Raw genomic sequence first — 25,798 nt, 5'->3', positions numbered from 1 at the left:
AGAATTTCAACTAATCAAAACTATATGACTGACTGATAATTTAAGTTTAAAATAATATTATTTTAAACACTTTTATAGGAATTGATCACTCAGCAATTTTCTTTTCCAAGTTACATCAGCTTTGTTATGTACAGTCTCTGGTTAACCAGAGAATTCTGTTGCTGCATAACTGGAAATTCTGGACAGGATGAAATTGTGGTTTTCCTGTGATTTTGTTTGTTAAAACTAAACCCCCACGCATTTTAATGTTTTCTTTGCTGTACCTGCAGTAAATGTAATGACTTCCATAGAGATGCTTATTATCCAATTGTATTTAGAAGTACTGAGAAACCTACATGTTCATGTTCATATATCCATTTCAAATTCAAGCCCCCTCCTGCTGCTGTCTCAGTCTGGCTGGTCTTAAATTAGAATATGCTTACCTCATCTGTGGTGGATAGTGACTGATGGACAGCCAGAGGCTCAGAAGTCTGTAGAGACACACTTAATGTTTTCACACAGTCTAGAGCAGTGTAGCCTGCATTCTCAGAATAACCTCCACATCTAAATATTCACTGTAGCTGTTGATCTTGCAAAGATTTGCTGTTTCAGAAAGTGAAAGACTGTGTTTTACTTTTTAGCCCATCATTATTTACTTGGATTAGAACAGAGAATATAAAACAAAAATACTTGATTCAAGTTTCAAAATCATGAGCGAGATTGGCTCGGGTCAATAATAAAAAAATGTCAATTTGAAAGGTTCACCAGGAGAGATTAGGAGAAATAGTTTTATCTAGAATTGCTGTAGTATGGAATGCTTTTCCATAGCAAACCAATGAGGTAGACACCATAGCATACTGTAAGTTGGAGTAGGTAAACATTTGAACGACTGAATTCGGGGCGATAAGGGTCAATTAATTTCTAATTGTCTGAGCAAAGTGAGGCTAAATAGCCTCAGACTTCATGTAATTGAGTAATAATAAATGCTTCTTACTGAATTCTCATTCATACCATTTCAACTAATCAAAACTATATGACTCACCGTCATCTGATAATTCAAGTTTTAAATGATATTATTTTAAACAATTTTGTAGGAATTGATCACTATCAGCAACTTTTTGTCATGTACAGTCTCTGGTTATCCAGGGAACTCTGTTGCTGCATAACTGGGGAAGGGGGCCGAGAAATGGCAAATGGAGTTTAATATAGATAAGTGTGAAGTTTTGCATTTTGGAAAGTCAAATCAAGGTAGAAGCTTTATAGTGAGTGGTGGAGCCTCAGGAGTGTAGAGGAATAGAAGGATCTTGGAGCTCAGGGTAAGGTTCTCTGGAATGAGTTGCCAGCGGAAGTGGTTGAGGTGATACATTAGCAACGTTTAAAAGGCATTTGGACGAATACATGGATGGGCAAAGATTAGAAGGATATGGGCCAAGTGCGGGCAAATGGGGTTAGCATGGATGGACATGTTGGCTGGCATGGACCAGTTTGGATCAAAGGGCCCGCCTCCGTTCTGTCGGACTCTATGACTCTATAATTATTCTGCCAAAACATTTTTAGATGATCTGGATTAGAAATTCATGCTTTTTTTTGTATGATAGAGTAAGATTTCAGTGCCCTTACAAAATGAAATCTTATTTTAAAAGCCTCATCAGAAAGGAACGTCTCATCTGAAGCAAATGATCTCCTATATGTCAGTTTATTTTCCTGAACTAGCTAACTAACTGCTCCAATTTATGTTTCTGAACTGCGTAAATGTTCATACTTGTAAAAGAAAGTTCAAAAGCATTTTGTGTAATACAATACGGAATTATTCAAATTATATGTACGCAGCACTGGTTCAAAGGTAGAAGATAGAGGGTGGTGGTGAGGGTTGCTTTTCAGACAGAAGGCCTGGCCTGTGACCAATGGTGTGCCATAAGGATTGATGCTGAGCCCACTGCTTTTTATAATTTATATAAATGATTTGTGTGTGAACATAGGAGGTATAGTTAGTAAGTGTACAGGTGACACCAACATTGGAGGTGTAGTGGACAGTGAAGAAAGTTACCTCAGAGTACAATGGGATCTTGAGCAGATGGTCCAATGGGCTGAGGAGTGGAAGATGGAGTTAATTTAGATAAATGTGAGCTGGTGCATTTTGGAAAGGTAATTCAGGGCAGGACTAATACACTTAATGGTCAGGTCCTGGGGAGTGGTGCTGAACAAAGAGACCTTGGAGTTCAGATTCATAGTTCCTTGAAAGTGGAGCCACAGGTAGATAGGATAGTGAAGAAGGTATTTTTTGTGCTTGCTTTAATTGGTCAGTGTATTACGTATAGGAGTTGGGAGGTCATGTTGCGGCTGTGCAGGACTTTGGTTCAGCCACTTTTGGAGTATTGCATGCAATTCTGGGTTCCCTCCTACAGGAAGGATGTTGTGAAACTTGAAAGGGTTTAAAAAAGAATTTCTGAGGATGTTGCCAGGGTTGAAGGGATTGAGCTATAGTAGGAGGTTGAATAGGCTGAGGTTATTTTTCTTGGAGCATTAGAGGCTGAGGAGTGACCTTCAAGAACTTTACAAAATCATGAGGAGCATGGATAGGGTAAACAGGCAAGAACTTTTCCCAGAGTGGAGGAGTCCGGAACTAGAGAGCATGGGCTTAAGGTGAGTGAGGAAAGATATAAAAGGGACCTAATGGGCAACTTTTTCACACAATGGGTAGTGTGTATATGAAATGAGCTGCCAGAGGATGTGGTGGAGGCTAGTACGATGACAATATTTAAAAGGCATCTGGATGGGTATATGAATAGGAAGGGTTGAGAAGGATGTGGGCCAAATGCTGGCAAATGGGATTAGATTTATATAGGATATCTGGTCAGCATGGACGAGTTGGACTGAAGGGTCTGTTTACATGCTGTATGTCTCTATGACTCTATGTCTTTTCACTTATGATTTGCTTATCACGTTTATAGATTATAGTGAGAGGGGAGGTGAGAGTGACTGCCCTTGATATCAAAATGCATTTGACCCAGTACGGCATTAAGGAGCCATAGCAAAACTGGAGTGCATAAAGAGTGAACCTGGAAAAAGCACACCAATCAAGCAACGTCAGAGGTGAAGGGGGATTGACATTTCAGATTCCCTGACAAGTTCCAACCTGGAACGTCGACTCCCTTCTTCTCTGATGCTGCTTCACCTGCTGTGCTTTTTCCAACTCCATTCTTTATCCACTCTGACTCTCCAGCACCTGCAGTTCTCACTATCTCCAAGTAGTAAAACTGGAATCAATGGTGTGATGATACTATGACATTAAGAGGTACATTTTGTCCATTTTCTTAATGAAGAGAGGTTGAGACAGAAGTAGCGAGTGGTCTGTTCCAAGCCAATAAACTAAACAGCTTTTGAGGCCTTGGTTTTTTTAAAAAGTTGGAACAAAAGAAGTAGTATGAATGGGTGGAATCAGACTCCCAAATAACCAGGATTTTGGTTTAGCTTTCAGTGATCATTGGAGTTTGGGAGTTGGCTGTGGAAGCTGTCTCTCTCTCTCTGTCTCTCTCCCTGCTTCATCTAAAAAGCTTTGGTTCTCTCTCTGTGCCAGAATCGATGTGAGACAATCTATTTTACTGAATTTGCCTTTGGCAAAGGTGTGGTTATGGGATGTTACTATATTGGAACAGTTGCTGTTAAATATTCTGTTAAGCTTTCCTAAAGAATTAAAGTTATACCAATTCTTCTTTCTTTTGTTTGTATTTTAATTGTAGAGTAAGAATAAAGTGTGTTTTGCTTAAAGCTGAAGAGTGTAACCAATCAAATTACTTCTGGAGCACAGCACCTTATTCTATCTTTAAATAAGATAAACGCTAGGGTTGAGACTATCTCCTTGATATATTTGGAGAGGGTTGGCTCTGGTTCATAATGATGGGTATCAGGAGGCCAACTCTCCATTGGTTGGAGTCATACCTGACACATAAGAAGATGTTTGTGGTCGTTGGATGTCAGTCATCTCAGCTCCAGGACATTTCTCAGAGTAGGCCCAACTATCTTCAGCTGCTTCATCAATGACCTTTCGTCCATCATAAGATCAGAAGTGGCGATGGTCACTGATTGGTGCTGAACATTGCACATTCATGACTCCTCAATGACTGAAGCAACCCATGTCAAAATACAGAAAGACCAGGACAATATCTCTGTTTGGGCTGATGAGTGAAAAGTAACATTCTTGTCACACAAATGTCAGGCTATCTCCAACATGTGAGAATCTAATCATCGTCCCTTGGTAAAACCAAGATTAAATCCACTAGTACCAGTGTCCTAGGGGTACCAGATGCAAATCTGAACTAGACCAATCATATAGTTACTGTGGCTATGGGAGCAGGTCAGAAGCTATAAATCCTGCAGCAAGTGAGCCACATCCTGACTTGCCTGGCTGTGGGCATCTTCTACAACACTCAAGAAGCTTCATTCAGGTCAAAGTAGTCCACTTGATTGGCATTCAAAAGCGTCCTCTCCCTCCACCACCGACACCCAGTAGCTGCAGTGTGCACTACCTTCAAGATGCACTGCAGAAATTTACTGACCTTTTTGGGCAGTACCTTCCATAGAATTGTAGAATTTTACAGTACAGAAGGAAGCCGTTTGATCCATTGTATCTGTACCAGCTCCCAAAAGAGCTGCCCAGCTAGTCCCATTCTCCAACTCTATTTTCATAGCCCTCTAAAGTTCATCACTTTCACCTCCTATGGAATCTGCCTCCACCACTTTCCCAGGCAGCGCATTCCAAACCTACCATCACTTCTATTTAGAAAGACAAGGGCAGCCGATATGTGTGAACACCACAAGTTCCTGTACTGCAAGTTCCCCTCCATGCCATTCACCATCCTGACTTGGAAGTATGTTGCCGTTTCTTCCATGTCACTGGATCAAATCCTAGAAATCTCTCCCTCATGGCATTGTGGGTCTCCCTACAATGGACTGCAGCAGTTAAAGGAGGCAGCTCACCACCACATTCTCAAGGGCAATTAGGAATGGGCCATAACTGCTGGTCCAGCCAGCATGCCCACTTCCCATGAATGAATGAATTTATAAAAAGCATGTTGCAAATTTTGAGCGAAGTAAAAATACTGCTGTAGCTACTAAGTTTATGGAATAGATATATTGAGAAAGATGTCTTGGACAACAAAATAATAGAGGGCAAAGAATTTATAGTAGATTTGTGTAGTTCTTAACTAGCAAAGCATTTTCAAATGATCAGTTTGGTAAAATGTCACTTCCAACTTGATTAATTTTATTGATTTCTAAGTGTAACAATGTTCTGTAAACATATAACACCTTTAATATTACAAAAACATTCTAAATAACTGCAGCATAAGAAATTGAGGGGGACTTTATTGAGCTTCATAAAATCATGAGGGTCTTCGACAAGGTGAATGACAAAGATGTTTTTGCTAGAGCAGAGAGGAGTTCAAAACTAGGGGGCACATTTTTAAAGTGAGAGGAGAAAGATTTAAAAACCCTTTTATACAGTGTGGAATGAACAATCAGAGAAAGTTATGGATGTAGATACCATTATAATATTTAAAATGCATTTGCATAAGTTCACAAATAGGAAGGATTTGGAAGGATATGGGCCAAATGCAGGTAGGTGGAACTGATTTAGTTTGGGATTATGGTTTGTGTGGACTGGCTGGACTCTTTCCATGCTGTAAGGCTCTATAACTTCACAGAGACTGATGTTCTGTCACAAAGTCAGCCTTTATTACATGTGGAGAGTCATTGACACTGATCCAGCTCTCTCAGAGCTAGTTCTCAGAGTCCACAAGATATCTGACACTCCTATTCTTTTCTTTATAATTTAGTAAACAATTCACAGTTTACAAAACAATTGACATTTACAGCTGTATGCAGAGAAACAGCAATTTTATAAGGGAGAGGAATGGCAAAGCCAAGCCCCAAACCTTGACATTCAACCAGTTTTCAGGGAAATGAGGACAAACCTCAAATGCCACACTCCTGTTCTTTTTTTTTCTTTTTTTAACCCCCGCACTACCGCCTAACTGCAGTAGTGCTTATTTTTTCCCAGCACCCATGGTGTGTGTGTGCAGTTGTGAGACACAGTGAGAGACACAAAGTGCACGAATCTTTATTCAATTTCCACCACCAGGAAGATAGGGAAACACCTGGGTGGCCAGTGATAAGCAGTGCCTTTCACATCAAAGGGCAATGCTGTGTGATCAAACAGTGAAGGGGAGGGCAGGGACTAAATCAAAATAGAGTTGGAGGGGGAAATCATGCACTCCACTCCCTGCAGCACCCACCTCTCCCTGAACAACTCCAGGGTGTTGATGGACACCGCGTGCTCCTTCTGCAAGGACACCCGGGCTCTAACGTAACCGCGGAAGAGGGGCAGGCAGTCGGCCCTAACGACCCCCTCCACGGCCCGCTGCCTGGACCTGTTTATGGCCAGTTTGGCCAGGCCCAGGAGCAGACCCACGAGGAGGTCTTCAGACCTGCCCTCCCTCCTCCGCACCGGGTGCCCGAAGATCAGGAGCGTGGGACTGAAGTGCAACCAAAAGCAGAGGAGAAGGTTTTTCAGAAAATCAAAGAGGGAGTGCAAACGCCCACACCCAATGTATACATGGTACACTCTTGTTCTTTTTTTTTCTTTTTTCTCCCCACACTACCGCCTAACTGCGGTAGTGCTTATTATTTTTATCCCCAGCACCCATGGTGTGTGTGCGCAGGTGTGAGACACAGTGAGAGACACAAAGTGCACAAATCTTTATTTAATTTCCACCACCAGGAAGAAAGGAAACACCCAAGTGGCCTGTGACAAGCAGTGCCCTTCACATCAAAGGGCAATGCTGTGTGATCAAAACAGTGAAGGGGAGGGCAAGGACTAAATTAAAATAGCGTTGGAGGGGGAAATGATGCACTCCACTCCCTGCGGCGCCCACCTCTCCCTGAACAACTCCAGGGTGTTGGTGGACACCGCGTGCTCCTTCTCCAAGGACACCTGGGCCCTAACGTAACCGCGGAAGAGGGGCAGGCAGTCGGCCCTAATGACCCCCTCCACGGCCCGCTGCCTGGACCTGTTTATGGCCAGTTTGGCCAGGCCCAGGAGCAGACCCACGAGGAGGTCTTCAGACCTGCCCTCCCTCCTCCGCACCGAGTGCCCGAGGATCAGGAGCGTGGGACTGAAGTGCAACCAAAAGCAGAGGAGAAGGTTTTTCAGAAAATCAAAGAGGGAGTGCAAACGCCCACACCCAATATACACATGGTACACTCCTGTTCTTCTTTTTTTTCTTTTTTTTTCTTTAGCCAGCTCAGAGTCAGTCCCGAGAGTGAGGAGAACTCCTGAGACACATTTTTTTTTAAATGAATACGCTGACTGGACCCATATTTTTTTTTCAAGCTGAAATGTGTCGTGTTTAATTCCTAGAAGTACTGTAAAACAGCACATCTGATTATAGTTTACATAAGTTTAATACCATCATTTTGTGAGAAATCACTTAAGGGATTTCAATGTGCTTTTTAAGGGAAGGTATTGAAAAAGAATTAAATATAATTTCCAGGTATTTTACAGAGTGGAATTTAAGAATAAACTTTTTACAAAAAAAAATCAAGATTAAGTAATTAATAAGCTGATGTGATTCAGTTAACTTGGATTTGGAGATGCCAGTGTTGTGGATCCATATTTATTTATTTATTTATTTATTTTTTCAGTGAGAATCTCCTGTTTATATTATTATTATTATTAACCCCCACACACTCCTGTTCTTATCTCTCAGCCAGCACTCTATGATTGGATCAGATTAATAGTCCCAATTAAGAAAAGTCATATTCTATGACAGCCACCTGGCTGACCTCATTACAATCACTACACATTATGGAAGCATTATAAAACAAGATTTAAAACCAAAGTGCCACATTTGTCATTACCTTCCAGTCAAAGTTACCTGATATTCCGACGCTCTATTCCCTGTGTGCTAACTAATTCTCAACCCATGCTTGTATATTGCCACCAATCCCATGAGTTTTGATTTTAAACAATATTTTCTTATTCAAGACTTAATCAAAAGCTTTCTCAAAATCAGATACACCTGATATACTATTTCTCCCTCATCTATTCTACAAATTACTTGTTCAAAAAACTCCAGGAGGTTTGCCAAACATGATTTCCTTTCACAAATCCATGTTGACTTTATGTAATACTGTTGGAATTTTTAAGTATTCTGTTGTCACATCCTTTGTAATAGGCAGCAGCATTTTCCCTGATACCAATGTTCAGTTAACTGGTCTGTATCTTTCTGTTTTCCCCCCCTTTCCTTTTTAAACAGTGGGGTTTTACATTTGCCACCCAGTAAACTGCTGGAACTATTCCAGAATCTACAGAATTTTGGAAGAAGACAGCCAGTGCATCCACTACTCCGATGGCTTTCTCCTTTAGCACCCAGGGATTTAGATTATCAGGCCGTTTAGGGAACGTTAGGTCATTAGGAAGTGAGCTACTTGCCACAGAAGTCCTAGCCTTTGACCTACAGGAGGACGCACAGCCTTTAAATGGCTAATCTAATTTAAATTTCTGGTCAACGGTAACTCAGTGGTGATGTCTCCGGGGCAGTAATGCTATTAAGTATCAAGAAGAGATAATCAGATAGTTATGGACACAACTAGGACTGCACCTTCAGTAAAGAAATTGGAGCTCAAGTGATTGACGTACCACAACCATTTTCTTTCATACTGAGTATAATTCCAACCAATATAGAATGTTTTGCAGATGTTTCAAGATTTCTTATGGCATCTCAAGTTCAAAGCTATGCAAATACTTCAGTAAATGAGCTTGTGGTGCAGATCGAAAATGGTAGATTTGACCTGGTGGGCGTCATGGTGACTTGGCTGCAAGGGGATCAGGATTGGGAGCTGAATATTCAAGGATGTATATCCTGTCAAAAAGATAGGCAGGTAGGCATAAGGGGTGGGGTTGCCCTACTGGTAAGAAATGAAATTAAATCAATAGTAAGAAAGGAATAGGTGTAGCGTCTGTGTGGGTAGAATTGAGGAACCGCAAAGGTAGAAACAAACTTTAGTTGGAGTTATGTACAGGCCTCCAAATAGTAGTCAGGAGCTGGGGCGCAAGATACACCAGGTGATAGAAAAGGTGTGTAGGAAAGGCAAAGTTTCAGTGGTCATGGGGGATTTCAATATGCAGGTGGACTGGGAAAATCATTTTGGTAGTAGATTGCAAGGGAAAGTATTTGTGGAATGTCTGCAAGATAGCTTTTTGGAGCAGCTTGTGGTGGAGCTCACTAGGGAACAGGCAATATTGGATTTAGTATTGTGCAGTGAGGCAGACTTGATGAGAGAACTTAAGGTAAAGTAACCCTTAGGAGGCAATGGTCATAATATGATTGAATTTACTCTGCAATTGGAGAGGGAGAAGATAGAATCAGAGGTAACAGTATTACAGCTGAATAAAGGCAACTGTAGAGATATGAGGGAGGAGCTGGGTAGAATTGACTGGAAGAGGAGCCTAGCAGAAAAGACAGTAGAACAGCAATGACAGGAGTTTCTGGGAATAATTCAGGAGACACAGCAGAGACTCATCCTGAGGAAAAAGAAGCATGAGACAGGGAGGATGAGGAAACCATGGTTGACGAGGGAAATCAAGGATAGCGTAAAAGCAAAAGAGAAAGCATATAATGTGGTGAAAGGCAATGGGAAACCAGAGAAGCTTACAACCACCAACAGAGGACAACCAAGAAAGAAAAAAGAATAGAGAAGATTAAGTATGAGGGTAAGCTAGCCAGTAATATAGATGAAGTAAGTAAGAGTTTCTTTAGATACATAAAGAGCAAAAGATAGGCAAAAGTGGAAAATGACACCAGAGAGATAGTATTGGGGAACAAGGAAATGGCTGAGGAACTGAATAATTATTTCACATCAGTCTTCACTGTGGAAAACACAAGTAATATCCCAAAGATTCAAGAGAGTGAGGGGACAGAGCTGAGTATGGTGGCCATCATAAAGACAAAGGTGCTAGAAAAACTGAATGGCCTGAAGGTGGATAAATCACCTTGACCAGACAGACTACACCCCAGAGTTCTAAGGGTGATAGCTGAAGAGATAGTGGAGGCGTTAGTGGTGATCTTGCAGGAATTTCTAGAATCAGGGAGGGTCTCAGGGGACTGGAAAATCACGATGTGACACCCTGTTTAAAAAGGGAGTAAGACAAAAGATGGAAGATTATAGACCAATTAGCCTAACCTCAGTCGTGGGTAAGATCCTAGAATCCATTGTGAAGGATGAGATTTCTGAATACTTGTAAGTGTATGGTAAAATAAGGTAAAGACAGCATGGTATCATCAAGGGGAGACCATGCATGACAAATCTGCTCGAATTCTTTGAGGAAGTAACGAGCAGGTTAGACTAAGGAGAGCCGATGGATGTTATCTACCTGGACTTCAAGTAGCCCTTTGACTGTGGTGCCGCACAGGAGGCTACTGAGTAAGATAAGGGCGCATGATGTCAGAGGCAAGGTGCTAGCAGGATAGAAGCTTGGCTGTCTAACAGAAAGTAGAGTGGGGATAAAAGGGTCTTTTTCAGGATGGCAGCCGGTGACAAGTGGTGTTCCACAACGGTTAGTATTGGGACCACAATGTTTTACTTTACACATTAACGAGGTAGATGAAGGAACGGAGGGCCTTCTGGGTAAGTTTGCAGATGATGTAAAGATAGGTAGAGGGACAGGTAGTGTTGAGGAGGCAGGGAGGTTGCAGAGTATTTGGACAGGTTAGGATATTGGGCAAAGAAGTGGCAGATGGAGTACAACATAGGAAAGCGTGAGGTTGTGCATTTTGGTAGGAACTATAGAGGCAAGGACTATTTTTTTTAAATGGGGAGAAAATTTAGAAGTCTGAAGCGCAGAGACTTGAGAGTTCTAGCCCAGGATTCTCTCAGGGTAAACTTGCAGGTTGAGTCAGTAGTTAGGAAGGCAATGCAAAGATGGCATTTATTTTGAGAGGACGTGAATATAAAAGCAGGGATGTACTTCTGCATCTCTATAAAGTTCTGGTCAGACCAAATTTGGCGAATTATGTGCAGTTTTGGGCCCCATATCTCAGGAAGGATGTGCTGGCCCTGGGGTATGTTCAGAGGAGGTTCACGAGAATGGTGCCAGGAATGATAAGCTAAACGTATGAGGAACGTTTGAGAACTCTGGATGTATATGTGATGGAGTTTAGAAGGATGAGTGGGGATCTAATTGAAACATACAAAATACTGAATGGCCTGGACACAGTAGATGTTGGGAAGATGTTTCCATTGGTAGGAGAGAGTAGCACCTGAGGGCACAGTCTTAGGGAAGATCTTTTAGAACCGAGCTAAGGAGAAACTTCTTCAGCCAGACAGTGGTGAATCTATGGAATTCATTGCCACAGAAGGCTGTGGAGGCCTGTTAATTGAGTATACTTAAAATTGAGAGAGATAGGTACTTGAGTATCAAGGGGATCAAGTGTTATGGGGAGAAAGTGTGAGAATGGAATTGAGAATTAAATAAGCCTTGATTGAATGGTGGAGCCAACTTGATGAGCTGAATGGGCTAATTTCTGCTCCTGTGTCTTACGGTCTTTTGGTTTTACAGTTCTAAGGCCAAAAAGTAGTGTAATTCAAGCAAAACTTGCATGTGTTATAAGGGACATGTTATTAATTAATATTAATAATTTCCTTTCAGGGTTGTTTACCTTCAAGTAAGCATGAATGAGGGGTTAACATTTATATCCAGCTCTGTCAGTATCACCAGCACACATTGTGTAAGTAAGCAGATGAAAAGTAAGTAAGAGGGAAATATTGTGGATTATTATCAAGGTATTTATAAGAAAACAAAACCACTCAAATGCAAAAGAAGTTGAAGTTTGTGGTAAATCTCATATATTATAAAAATATTTTTCTAATCAAGAACAACTTACATTTCTGTTAAACTGACCTTGAGCAAAGAGCAATCTCAGTATGTTTTACTGGAAGCTTAACAAAGTATAAACAAAAAGGAGAAAAAAGGACTAATGAGGAATTTCAGTTAAAGTGAAGGATCTTAGAGGGCTTCAGAAGATACGGAGGAAGGGACTGAAGAGCAGAGTTCTGTGTGGGATCTAAATGAAGGCGTCACCACACTTCAAAAGAAGAGTGGCTAATGTTGGAACTGAGAGAGTGGGAACAAAGAGAATTTCATTGTTAGATGAGCAGACAGTGCATGTAGTAGTGGCTGGAGGGCACTTTTCAGGTCTGGTATTGTGAATGAAGGCATTTGAAGACAGTGAAAAAGCCCTTAAGGTCAAGTTTTAAGGCTTGAGACTCAATGGAGCTTCATGGGGGTTTTAAAGGCCATTATAGGTGATAACATGGCCACAGGGATTTGTATGAATTGAAGGTTGTAAAAAGTGAAGCGAGGAGAGCCAGTTTGGAGATAGCTGGGAAAATCAGCACTAAAGACAGCAAAGGCATGGATCCTGTATTATTTCCCAATTCATTTATTTGTGTCAGGTGTATTTAGATGCAATCTTTTTCAGTTTTGATCTTATTTCTGCATGTCTCTCTCTCCCTCTTAATATTTTTAGCTTGAAGAATTCCTTACTCATCTTACAAAACTATTTGTTCGTCTCTGAGACTTCTTCAACTCTCTTTTTTCTCTGGTTATCTTCCTCTTATAGAGTAAGTTTCTCTGTGATTTCCTGGCTTTATGGAGCTATTTACTATTGTAGTCTGATTCATAACTACTAACATCAATTTCATCAACTCTGAGCATTTCCAAGACCTATAAGTTATTTCCCTTTCTCTCACAAGTTTTATAATATTGTCATTTGTTGGACATATTATCTGCTGTAATAGCTACTGCCACACATGGTTAATGTCTTTTTCCTGTTTTACAGTCTGATGGAACAGTCCTTTTAATTGCTCTGTTAGTTTTGTTCCTGCTGTTGGCATTGATCTTGCTGTGGTGGTTTTGGCCTTTGTGCTGTACTGTGGTAAGTTTCCAATCAATTAAAGTGACACTGAAACTAAGACAGAAGTTACTGAGGAAACTCAGCAGGTCTGGAAGCATCTGTAGAGAGAGAAACCGAATTAACGTTTCGAGTCGAATACGTTCTGTCCTGAAGAAGTGACATTGGACTTGAAACGTTAACTCTGTTTCTGTCTCTTATAGATGCTTCTGGATCTACTGAGTTTCTCCAGAAATTTCTGATTTTGTTTAAGATTTCCAGTATCCGCAGTTACTTAAAATAGATTAGATTACTTACAGTGTGGAAACAGGCCCTTCGGCCCAACAAGTCCACACCGATCCGCCAAAGCGTAACCCACCCATACCCCTACATTTACCCCTTACCTAACACTACGGGCAATTTAGCAGCCAATTCACCTGACCCGCACATCTTTGGACTGTGGGAGGAAACCGGAGCACCCGGAGGAAACCCACGCAGACACGGGGAGAACGTGCAAACTCCACACAGTCAGTCGCCTGAGGCGGGAATTAAACCCGGGTCTCTGGCGCTGTGAGGCAGCAGTGCTAACCACTGTGCCACCGTGCCACCCATAAATAACTGATCCTTTAAATGATATTTGTCAATATTATAAATTATTCCAAAAGTTAGAAATTTCTCAAATAGTTGTAAATAATTTTCATAAAAGTATTGTTCTTTTCTGCCATGCTTAGTATTTGGAACTGCATGTTTGAGCATTAGAATGTTGTACCATGGATTAATTAACCCCAGTAGACCTCAGAGATGACATTGAAGATAAGTGGGAAACCCAAGTCAGGTGCTACCCCCATTGCAAGGATGCTATTAAATGCCAATCAGACAATTGTGAAATCATAAACAAAAAAAACAGAAATAGCTGAAGGAACTCAGCAGATCTGGCAATATCTGTGGAGAGAAAACAGAATTAACGTTTTGAGTCCAGTGACCCTTCTGATTTCAGATTTCCAGCATCGGATTTCTTCATTATTTTGTTTTTTGACCTGTGAGACCACTGCCTGCATGAATTGGGACACACCACTTAGCTAAACCCAGGGAGCTCTAATGACATTTGGCACAAGCCAAACCTAATTAATGAACTACTACTGAAATAATCTACAACATTAGAACCTGGTGTTCATTGAAATTTTATATACATTAAAATAGATTTTGGATTCTAGATTGAATGCATAAGTTGTTTAAATGTAAGGAGAAAAAATAAATAGCTCATTTGGATGTGTTATGGCATTCATTCAGGGAAGGGTGGAGTTTGAACCTAGACCTTCTGGTCCAGAGGCAGGAAGACTCCCACTGCAATGCAAGACCCCTTTGTTTGAAAGTAGAGGTAGTGGGAATGGTGCCTAATTTGAAAATAAAGTTCTACAGAAAAGGTGTGTCCAACTAAAGTAATTTCCACTCAAATTAACAAAAGACCTGTTTTTTTCTAATTTTTTTCCTAATAGGTGATTAAAGAGCCACCACCTCCACCACCCTATGAGGAGGTAAGTAATATGTTCTTCACTTAGTTATGTCATTGACTTAATAATAGTGATTCTGTATTTACATTCTGTGAAAAAAAAAACTTGTTGGAATTGTTAGCTGTTTGCACCTGAATTTACTTATGTGCAAACTGTGCTTTGAAAACTGAACTACATATGACAATGATTTTAATATAAGCAGTGGTATGTATTGCTCACAATCATAATAACTATTATTGTAGTACAATTCAGCTAGCATAGTATCATTAAAACTCTCAACTCCAGCAAAATGATATACCTTCACTTCAGGAAAACTGGGATAGTAAGAGTTCAAGTCCGATAAAAGAATAACCTACTGATGCCAGCTGGATTATGAAAAGTCAAGTGTCAAAGCTTTTAGCAGAGAGCTTTGCAAAAGATCTTTGTCACACCATGCTACAGATGCGTACTTCTATGCAGCCTTCAAAGATCTTGCAGCAAAAAGTGCAAACATGCAACAGTTACAGGGAGGTCTGTGTTTCAGTGACTATTACGTAGAGATATGGTAAACAGAATCATAATATAGCATTGTCCTTACATAATGACCTATTTTGGCATGGATTATCAGAATTTGTTGTCCTATATTTGTGTGTGAATAGAACACAAATTAGTGCCGATTCCAAATGTCAAGAGTTGGCTTTTTCTGGCTCTTACCCGATATGAAGTTCCAAACAGAACATAGAAACCCATTATTTTATTTTAGCACCAACATCAATTAGTTTTTTGGTTGAAGGTTGAAAAATACATCGCTGTTTGAGATACACAACAAACTCAGAGTTTGGCATGGACAGCATGCTAGCACAGTGTGGGTGGCACAGTGGCTAGCACTGCTATCTCACAGTGCCAGGGGTCCAGCTTCAATTCCAGCCTCAGGTGACTGTCAGTATAGAGTTTGCACGTTCTCCCTGTTTCTGCCACCTGCTCTGGTTTTCTCCCACAATCCAAAGATGTGCAGATTAAGTGGATTGGCCATGCTAAATTGTCTGGTAGTGTAGCTGTAAATATGGGGATTGGGTAAGATGCTGTTTGGAGGGTTGGTGCAGACTAGATGGGCTGAATAGCCTCTTTCTGCACTGTAGGGATTCTATGATTTACCACCAACTGACAGCTTTCTTTGGTTCATTTGCTTGAAGGAGTCTGACGACGAAGCCATGGCAAGGAAAAAGTGGCCAACAGTTGATGCATCGTATTATGGAGGAAGGGGAGTAGGCGGCATTAAACGGATGGAGGTTTTTATGTTGCTTCTTCTCCTTTTTGGAAGTATATCTGAAACATTCACGCCTGTATATTTGGCAAGATTCTTAACCATTTGGAAACTTTGCTTTTCTTGCCTACTAGACATAGAAGATCTGCTTATAAAATTATTCTACATTTCAATAAAATGTTAGTTAGAATCTAAGATTTTAAATTTCAAGCTGCAATGACATCTTTACCACAAGCACATGCATTGCTGGCTGACTTTATCCTGTTTTGTAGCTAAAGGTATGGTCTTAATGTATGTTTTAGAGAAAGTGAGGACAGGACTGTACTGATTGATGGATTTGAATCACTTTGTACTTCAGCTAGTCGAGTTCCAGTTCAGAACATCAGGATAAAAATGATCCAACTATCAGTTTTTACTCACATTATAAAAAGGGAAAAGTGATTTGCTGATCTTATTTTAAAACCGTAAATTTTAATGTTAAGTGAGATGGCTTCATGACAGCTTAGTTATGTGGTGATTATATAAGGCTCAAGCTGGTTTGATTATCTCCCTATGAAACTGAAATTACATTCCAGCAATACACTGGCCTGTACAGTATTATTTGCATCTGTAATTGTGAGCCATAGTTTCCTGGAGATTTCTAAGGGTGGGGGATGCATTTTCTATCTGGCTCTTTGATTTTTGGGGAGGAGCAAGATGCAAATCTCCATTTTAAGTAAAAAACACTAACTTGTTGCCTTTCAAAATATTATAGCTTTGGAGTAAATGCAGGCAAGAGTGTTTCTGATATATTTAGTTTGGGCGTCATGGTTCAATTCTAAATTCAGAGTGTGTTGATGAAAACAACTGGAGACTGCCAGTTTGATGAAAACATTAACGCTAAGTTGTCAAAATGATTTTCAGTGAATAAGGAGGACCTACAAAAATCACCGCCTGCTGCCGATCCCTCTGTGCTTTCCCCACAATCTGATTAGTTATGCCCTACGCTGTTTGACCCTGCTCGCTGAACTTTACAGAAACTTTGAGAATGTGATTGAGGCAGTGACAGAGTCAATGTAGCACTAAAGCTATAATGGTTCCACCCCATTCCCCCGCCTCCTAATTACTTTGGGATCAATCAATTTTGTATTTTGTAACACTGACAAAACTAACCAAAACTAAGCTGTTCATTTAACTTTAAATCTGAGTCACTTTACCGTTCTGAGTCTGGCAATACTGGAGGATGTCATTTAGGTGTGCCATTTAATCTTCGCAAAATCAAATCTCCAATCTCCATTCATCCTTCAGATCAACCCTGATCTGATAACAATTTCTGCAAAAATGCCATCAAAATTGGCATTCACGCTTTCATTATTAATTTATTATTTCTTTTTTAACTTCTACAGTATAGTACATAAAATACAGCTGTAAGTATTTTTGTAGTATTTCAAGAAGTCAGAAAGAGCCACCTTTTTTCCTATCTGTACTGGTCCACATCTGATGTCTTCCCTTATTCTGTTCCTGTAATTGGAAACAAATTTTCTATAGACTGCACAGATGCTTTTAGTGATGTTTGAACATGTTTGACAAATTCAAAGCACATTGAACAAGTGGCAGAGTAGTAACTGAAAACATTAGGTTTACAGATTAACAATCGAGAATTCCAACATATTGTAAAATATTTCATTGCAGTAGCAGTTAATGTTTTTTAATTATCCTGTTATTTGTGCTACCTTATCTCTGTGCCATAGTTTGGAGAAAATAAGTCTTGAGTTTTAGAGTATTTGAAGAAAGGAGGTTACAAAAGTTAGTCATTCCTGATTTCTAAGTTATGGGCATTCATTATCAACTCCAGGATTGACTTGATTCATTTACATACTTTTCAAATTGATACAACATTTCACAAGGAACTTTCAGGAAATACTGAACCTGGAGAAACTTTACTTTCCATGAAGCTTCTAAGTAAATGAAATTTTACCTTTGAAACAAAACCGATGAGAGATTTTGTTTTGTCTATGATTAATGACCCTATCAAAACATTGGCTTCTCAGAATTTGTGTTCCAGAGGTAATTGTTCCTGAGATTTCCTGAGCAAATTAATAACTATAAAGAAAAGCAAGTATCTTTTCTTCTTTTGAAGAGAAATTGTGGCTCCTAAATGTTGTCTCCTTTTAAAAGGCTTTTTAATTTCCCATCCCTCTGGTTTCTTATTGTTCATCAACTTTTTGTTTAAATTTATTTGTGGTCAGGTACGCTGGGGAGATAAAGGCTCAACTGAAGAAGGTGCAAAATTAGAAAAGCCCAAAAATGCAATCATCAAGATGCCAGATCAAGAGTTTGAACCATTGGATCCTAGGCCCTGCAAGCCCCGAAGGCCACCACCAGAGCAAAGAAAATGGTATACACCAGTTAAGGTAATTTACTTCTCCTGTGAGGAATATTATAATATCTGACTGATTATTAAAAGGAGTAAGATAAACAGTTAAATATTTTTGTGCTGTATGATCACCCAAATAGCGCAGATATATGCTATTCTGATCATGTCACAAACTGATGTGAAATCTTTTTTACATAATTTAATTCTGCACTTTCATGTAAGAAAATTAATCAATGAGTTTTGAGTGAACTTGCAATACATAGATAAGCATAATGGCGAAAAATGGTGCAGCGAGAATTGCTTATGGGTACTAAGAACTTTGAGCTACCAATTAGTATTTGGTCATGTCACTGCTAAGTAATAATTAGTGCAACATACAGAACATTGAACATACGTTAAAAAACTGGTGAGATGGAGTTGAGTTCGCAAATCTACAATGATTTGATAATTATAATTCATTAAGCTGTTTTAATATCATAATTTCTAACTTAAAATCTAGTTATGGTGTTTCCCTAATCTGCAATACTTTCAAAGTAGTCTCTCTGAAACACAGAAGAAATTTATGTATTTTAAAAAACAATGTTTCTGAATAGTATTTAAAATATAATCACCTTACTTTCGTAGAGTTTTCATTTCCTCTTTGACCAATGTATGTGGAATGTATATGAAATATTTAACGCTTTGACCAACCATGTATGTAAGTCTCATGAACTACCAAACACAAGTCATTATTGAACTGTGAAGTATTAAAAATAATGAGATTAATATGGGCAGTATTTTTGAATTGGCTGTGTTTGTTGCCACTGCAGTCGTAGGGGGTGTCCTTTTGAAGTCATTGCCAGTGTTGACACAGAATTAATTGCTTCACGTATAAAGTAAATTTCATGTAGCAGCATCGACCCCTGAGATAAATTAGAAGACCCAGAGGAGAGCTCAGAAAGAACCCTTGGTTCCTTCGCTTGCTTCACTCACTGCTCCATTCTGTGAGTGTAGTGGCGAGCTGGGTGGTGGTGAGAGTGGCGAAGGGGATAGCCAGCATCTGGTGAGCAGAGCACTGGGGAGCTGGGGTGGGCAGGCAGCAAAATGGCAAGGGGTTCATCAAGGGAAACAGTCAGTGCGACAGCCAAGGGAGCAGCCAGAGCGACGGCAGTGGCCAGTGGGGTGGTCAGCAGGATGTGTGGAAGAGGTAGCAACAGATAATGCACAAACTCAATGGTTGCGCTATCTCTGGTTGCAGTTTCATTACAGTATGAGTGCACAATGATGATCAGCTTCCTGTTCAAGTGCGTGGTGGGGATCCATCATTTTAAGTTTGTGTTTATTGTTTCTAAAGTGCAAAACGATGAAGTTTCAGGAAGCAATAGTAAGTCTTGTCTCTAATATTGTTGTGATAATTTGTCTAGGGAAAATTGGATGCCTTGTGGGCTCTTTTTCGCAGAGGTTATGATCAAGTATCTCTGATGAGGCCACAACCTGGGGATCAGGTAGGATCAGTCATAAACATATTTATTTACCTTTACAGTACAGAAGGATGCATGAGTTCTTGTTCTGGTTTCTATACATTAGCAATATCGGTACAGTCAAATAACTAGTAGTATGATACCAATTTTGCATTCTCGATGTCTTGTATGCAGAATAAGTAATTAAAGATGTCAAGAATGCTTACATTCTTTCATCCCTGTAAGTAAATAACTTGTATGTTGTAGATTTTTTTTAACACAGTAAACTTAAAAGTGCATTTAGTTTTATATAGCTGTGAATTTTAGATTAGATTCCCCACAGTATGGAAACGGGCCATTTGGCCCAACAAGTCCACACTGATCTTCCGAAGAGTAACCCACACAGATCCCCTTCCCTCTGACTAATGCATCTAACACAATGGGTAATTTAGCATGGCCAATCCACCTGACCTGCACATCTTTGGATTGTGGGAGGAAACCAGAGGAAACCCATGCAGACCTGGGGAGACTGTGCTAACTCCACACAGACAGTCACCTGAGGCTGGAATCAAACCCAGGTTCCTTACTCTGTGAGGCTGCAGTGCTAACCACAGAGCCACCGTGCCACCTTTTTACACAGCAGCTGACTCTTGAACAAAGTATTTGGTCATTAGAAAAGAGTTTGCAGTTAATGTTTTTATAATGTCTGGCTGCTCACTGAGCTTAAGCATGTAGACGAGGACAAAGCACATACACATACACAAACACCCAACAGTGCACTGTTTATATTCAGGCCAGGGCAGCAATTCGGTTCAAGCTGAATAGCTTGGCAAAAGTAAACAAATGTACAAAAGTAAAACATTGTAGATGTTAGAAACCTTTAATGAAAACAGATAGTGCTGGAATCCCAGCAGCACCTTTAGCGAGGGAAAGAGTACTAACATTTCAGGTCCATGACCTACTAACAGCTTTTGATTAACCACAAAAGCAAACAAAAATCCTTCTGTCATGTAAGTCATGTTGTGTTAAATTTAACTTAATTGTTAACAATTCAGTTTTCACAGATATGCAGTTAATTACTCATTTTATTTCAAAATCTTGACTTTTCTTAATTAATACTTTTATTTGAGGAGTAGTTTTACGATTTTAGTTAACTATTCTTAGATTAGATTAGATTAGATTACTTACAGTGTGGAAACAGGCCCTTCGGCCCAACAAGTCCACACCAACCTGCCGAAGCGCAACCCACCCATACCCCTACATTTACCCATTACCTAACACTACGGGCAATTTATCATGGCCAATTCACCTGACCCGCACATCTTTGGACTGTGGGAGGAAACCGGAGCACCCGGAGGAAGCCCACGCAGACACGGGGAGAACGTGCAAACTCCACACAGTCAGTCGCCTGAGTCAGGAAGCAGGACATCCCATATTCTGTTAAATATGGGATGTCCTGCTTGCCTGGAAAGGGAAAATGAGCAAACATTTTTCAATTTTTCAAGTTGTTTGATAAAAGTACCTGTTATATTAGAACAATAAATTCAGTTACAGTAAATTTCAGTACTGACAGTTAGACAAATTTTGAAAATTATTTGTAGATTTTGTAAAGAGTAGGTCGAAAATTGTTCAACCATATACATATTGTTATAGCTTTTAAAAAGCATATCTTATTTAAAAAAAAATGAAGTTTTCATCGTCTGCTATAGAAGAGAGAGAAAGAGAGAGAGAGAGAGATAAATTACTGATGATGAGTTTAACTTGAGGGTCACCAGGTGAAATTGTGAAGGTAAAATCTTAATGGTGACCACAGCCAGTACAGTAGATGAACACTCACATTGTTGGTGTCATGCTGCATTGGAAACCAGCCATCATTGCTAAACAACCCCTTTAAGGATTAGTAAGACATTTTAATGACACATTCCATAGAAATATGATATAGATTTCCTTTGCGCAAATGAAGTTCAAACGTAGAATTACATTAGTTACAATCATTTCCAAGTTGTAAGCTTGTTGTAGTAAAAGTATACAGAGAAAATAAATTAGCAAGGAATATCAAAACTAACAATTAACACTTATTGAAATATATAAAAGGAAGAGAAAGGTCAAAGTGAGTGTAAGTTCCTGAGAAAATGAATCTGGGGAAATGGTTACTGGGAAGTGGTAGAGGAATTCAGCAGATGTTTTGCATGAGTGTTTATTTTCTTCAAACATCCTATTCATACTAAAGTTAGTGGAGGTAGGAATAAAGTATTATTATCATCACCAGAGAAGTAGTATTAGAAAAACTAATGAGGCAAGAGGTATTCCCCTGGCCCTGATGGTTTGCACCTTAGGATCCTAAAAGACGGAGCTACAGAAATAGTGGATGCATTGGTTGTAATTTTCCAAAAATCCTTAGATTCTGGAGAAGTACCAGAGGATTGGAAAACTACCAACATGACACTCCTATTCAAAATGGGAGGGAGTCAAAAAGGTAATTATAGGCTGATTGGCCTAACATTTATTGTTGGAATAGCCTTGGAAAAACTTATTAAAGAAGTAATAGTAGACCACTTGGAAAAGCATAATCTAATCAAGCAGAGTTAGCATGCCTTCATGAAAGGGACATAGTGTCTAACTAAATATGAGAATTTTTCAAGGAAGTCCCTACCATAGTGGGTAGTGGGAAACCAGTAGATGTGTTATATTTGGACGTCCAGAGCGTATTCAGCAAGATACCTCACATAAGATTAAGGCATAAGACCCCATGTTGTTACAGAAAGTATATTCACATGGATAGAAAATTGGCTAATGGGCAGGAAACAGTGAGTAGGGATTGAAGGTTCTTTTTTTAGGTTGGAGACCTGTGACCAGTGGGGTTCCATAAGGATCAGTACTGCAACTGTTATAATATATATTAATGATTTGGAGGAAGAAGGTGCATGTAATGTAGCCAAATTTGCAGACAGCACAAAAGTAGATGAAAGGCAGGTTACGAGAGGGATGCAAACAGTTTATAGAGATGTTGATAGGTTAAGTAAGCACATTATTGCCCACTTACTTAATGGAATATAATCTGGGAAAATGTAGTGTTGTCCATTTTGGAAGGCAGAATAACAGAACAGAGTATTATTTAAATGGAGAAAAACAGAAAGCTACAACATAAAGGGACTTAGGGGTACTTGTGCACAAAACACAGAAAGCTAGCACACAAACACAGCAGATAATCAGAAAGGCTAATGGAATGGTGGTCCTTATTTTAAGGGGTTTGAAGTATAAGAGTAGAGAAGTCTTACTTCAACTGTACAAGTTGCTAGTGAGGCCATGTCTGGGGTGCTGTGAGCAGCTTTGGTCCTCTCTTTTAAGAAAAGATATTATTACATTGAAGGCAGTTCAGAGAAAGTTCATTGGGGGATGATCTCTGATATGGAGGGATTACCTTCTAAACAAAGGTTAGGACTGTATTCATTGGAATTTAGAATCATGAGAGATGATCTCATTGAAACACATCGGATTCTTAACTGGATGAATACTAAGAGGATGTTTCCCTTATAGGAGAATCCTTATGGGAGGATATAGTCTCAGAATATAGGAGTGCCAATTTAAGACTAAGATGAGGAGAAATTTCTTCTCTCAGAGCATTGTAAGTCTTTGAAACTCCTTGCATAGAGAGCTGTGGAGGCAGAGTCCTTGCATATATTTCCCACATGGTGAAGACTGTAAGGGCACTGATCCTCTGACCCTATTCATACCAAGTGCCTGACTGACAATGGCCAATCCCCTGATGCTCTTGACTGAGAGTGATAATACCCCCTGACTGACCATAGTCCAGCTTCTTTTATCTCAGGACTGTACAAAACTCAAGTGTTGCCCCTAAACTTTCAGAGATGGCCATTTGCTTGAAGAACATGTAGCATTTTTGCCACATAAACTGCTGGCACATGCTACAGGCATTGGTGAATTGATCTAACAATGGATCCTCTTAAAGGAAGCAGTGAGCTTTGTCCACCAAGTAACCACTCAGACCTTAAAGGCAGGAACTGACATTGTTTAACTTTTTGGCAGTGCAGTGAAATGGAAAATAGTAAACTGCATACAAATGAGGCGAGATTAGCTATTAGTGAGATGCAAATGTATGGAGATAAGATCGTCAGTACTCATCAATGGGATTCAGAGATTAAAGTTAAAACCTTAAGTGGAAAATTGTGTTTTTTCTTTTGATTCCAAGAATCAAATATTCTTCATTCTCATTGTTTTTTCCCATATTTCTTGCCATTGGCCTGGGAATTTTCTTTTTATTCATTTACAGGATGTGACCATCACTGGCTGGGACAAAATTTATTGTCCCTTCCTACCAAAGGTAATGGTGAGCTGACTTCTTGAACCGCTACAGTACATTTGGTATAGGGTTAGCCACAATGCCAGTATGAAGGGAATTTCAGGATTTTGACTCAACTTCACTGAAGGAATGGTGTTATATTTGCACGTCAGGACGATGTGTGGCTTGGAGGGGATTTTGCAGATGGAGGAGTTCCTATGTCTCTGCTGCCCTTCTCCTTCTAGATGGTTGTGCTGATGGATTTAGAAGGTGTTGTCAAGTTGGCTGCTTTGTGCTGGATAGTGTAAAGCTTCTGTACATGTAAGGCTCAGGTAGATAGGTTTTGATCAATAGGAGAATTGAGGATTAAGGGGAAAGGGCAGGAAAGTGGATGTGAGGAGTGCTAGACCAACCATAATCCTATTGGCAGGCTTGGGGGGCAAAATGGCCTACCTCTGCTTCTATTTCTTCTGGTCTTATGGTCTAAACGTCTTGTGTGTTGTTATAGTTGCATGCTCTGTGGGGGTATTTCATCACACTCCTGATTTTGTGTTTGAGTTTTATTTACTGTTGTCATATGTACTTAGATACAGTGAGGAGTGTTGTTTTGCATTCTATACAGGCAGATCGTACTGTACAAAGTGCAACAGGGTAGCAGAACAGCGTGTAGAATGCAGTGTTAAAGCTGCAGCAAAGGTGCAGAGAGTGTGATCAAAATTAACATTTGAGAGATCTGTTGAAGCTTCTGGTAACAGCAGGGATAAAGCTGTTACAGAAGACCCTTCAGACCAACTTGTCCATGCCAACTTAACATATCCTAACTTAATCTTGTCCCATTTGACAGCGCTTGGCCCATATCCCTTTAAACCTTTCTTGTTCATGTACCCATCCAGATGCCTTTAAAATGTTGTAATTGTACCAGCCTTTACCACTTCCTCTGGCAGCACATTCCATACACGCAGCATTCTTTGCATGAAAACGTGGCCCCTCTGGTCCCTTTTATAACTTTCCCCTCTCAAGCTAAACCTCTAGTTCTGGACTCCCCACCCCAGTGAAAACATCTTGTCTATTTACCCTATCCACCCCCCCTCATGATTTTATAAACCTCTATAAGGTCACCTCTCAGCCTCTGATTCTCCAGGGAAAACAGCCCCAATCTATTCAGCCTCTCCCTATAGCTCAACCCCTCCAACCCTACCAACATCCTTGTAAATCTTTTCTGAACCCTTTCAAGGGATAGGATATACATGTATTAGGAAAGGCAAGAACTGATTAGCGTTAGTCAACATGGTTTTATGTGTGGGAAATCATGTCTCACAATCTTGATTGAGATTTTTGAAGAAGTAACAAAGAGGATTGATGAGGGAAGAATGGTGGATGTGATCTATATGAACTTCAGTTAGGCGTTCAACAAGGTTCCCCATGGGAGACTGGCGAGCAAGTTTAGATCTCATGGAATACAGGAAGAACTAGTCATCTGGATACAGAACTGGCTCAAAGGTAGAAGACAGAGGGCGGTGGTGGAGGGTTGTTTTTCAGACTGGAGGCCTGTGACCAGTGGAGCCACAAGGATCGGCGCTGGCTCCACTACTTTTCATCATTTATGTAAATGATTTGGATGTGAGCATAAAAGGTCTAGTTAGTAAATTTGCAGATGACACCAAAATTGGGGGTGAAGTGGACAGCGAAGAAGGTTATCTCAGATTACAATGGGATCTTGATCAGATGGGCCAATAGGCTGAGAAATGGTAGATGGAGTTTAATTTAGATAAATATAAGGTGCTGTATTTTAGGAAAGCAAATTTTAGCAGGACTTGTACACTTAATGGTAAGGTCCTAGGGAGTGTTGCTGAACAAAGAGACTTTGGAGTGCCTGTTCATAGCTCCTTGAAGTGGAGTTCTGGGTAGGTAGTATAGTGAAGAAGGCATTTGGTATGCTTTCCTTTATTCGTCAGAGTATTGAGTCCAGGATTGGGAGGTCATGTTGCAGCTATACAGAACATTGGTTAGGCCTCTTTTG

General features: G+C 40.0%; 1 protein-coding gene across 1 annotated transcript in view; it reads left to right on the top strand.

The window, feature by feature from the left end:
- The window catches only part of LOC132834906 (anthrax toxin receptor 1-like), a 123,045-nt gene that overhangs the window by 45,839 nt on the left and 51,408 nt on the right, over positions 1-25,798 (top strand). Inside the window, exons 12-17 of the mRNA XM_060854025.1 lie at positions 11,687-11,765; positions 12,879-12,974; positions 14,426-14,464; positions 15,613-15,708; positions 17,912-18,076; positions 19,443-19,523. Of these exons, the coding sequence (XP_060710008.1) occupies positions 11,687-11,765; positions 12,879-12,974; positions 14,426-14,464; positions 15,613-15,708; positions 17,912-18,076; positions 19,443-19,523 (556 nt within the window). The remainder of the gene's footprint in view (positions 1-11,686; positions 11,766-12,878; positions 12,975-14,425; positions 14,465-15,612; positions 15,709-17,911; positions 18,077-19,442; positions 19,524-25,798) is intronic.

Source organism: Hemiscyllium ocellatum, chromosome 43 (assembly GCF_020745735.1).
Source record: "Hemiscyllium ocellatum isolate sHemOce1 chromosome 43, sHemOce1.pat.X.cur, whole genome shotgun sequence".
In the NCBI taxonomy this organism is placed as follows: Eukaryota; Metazoa; Chordata; class Chondrichthyes; order Orectolobiformes; family Hemiscylliidae; genus Hemiscyllium; species Hemiscyllium ocellatum.
This window is presented reverse-complemented; position numbering and strand designations above follow the sequence as displayed.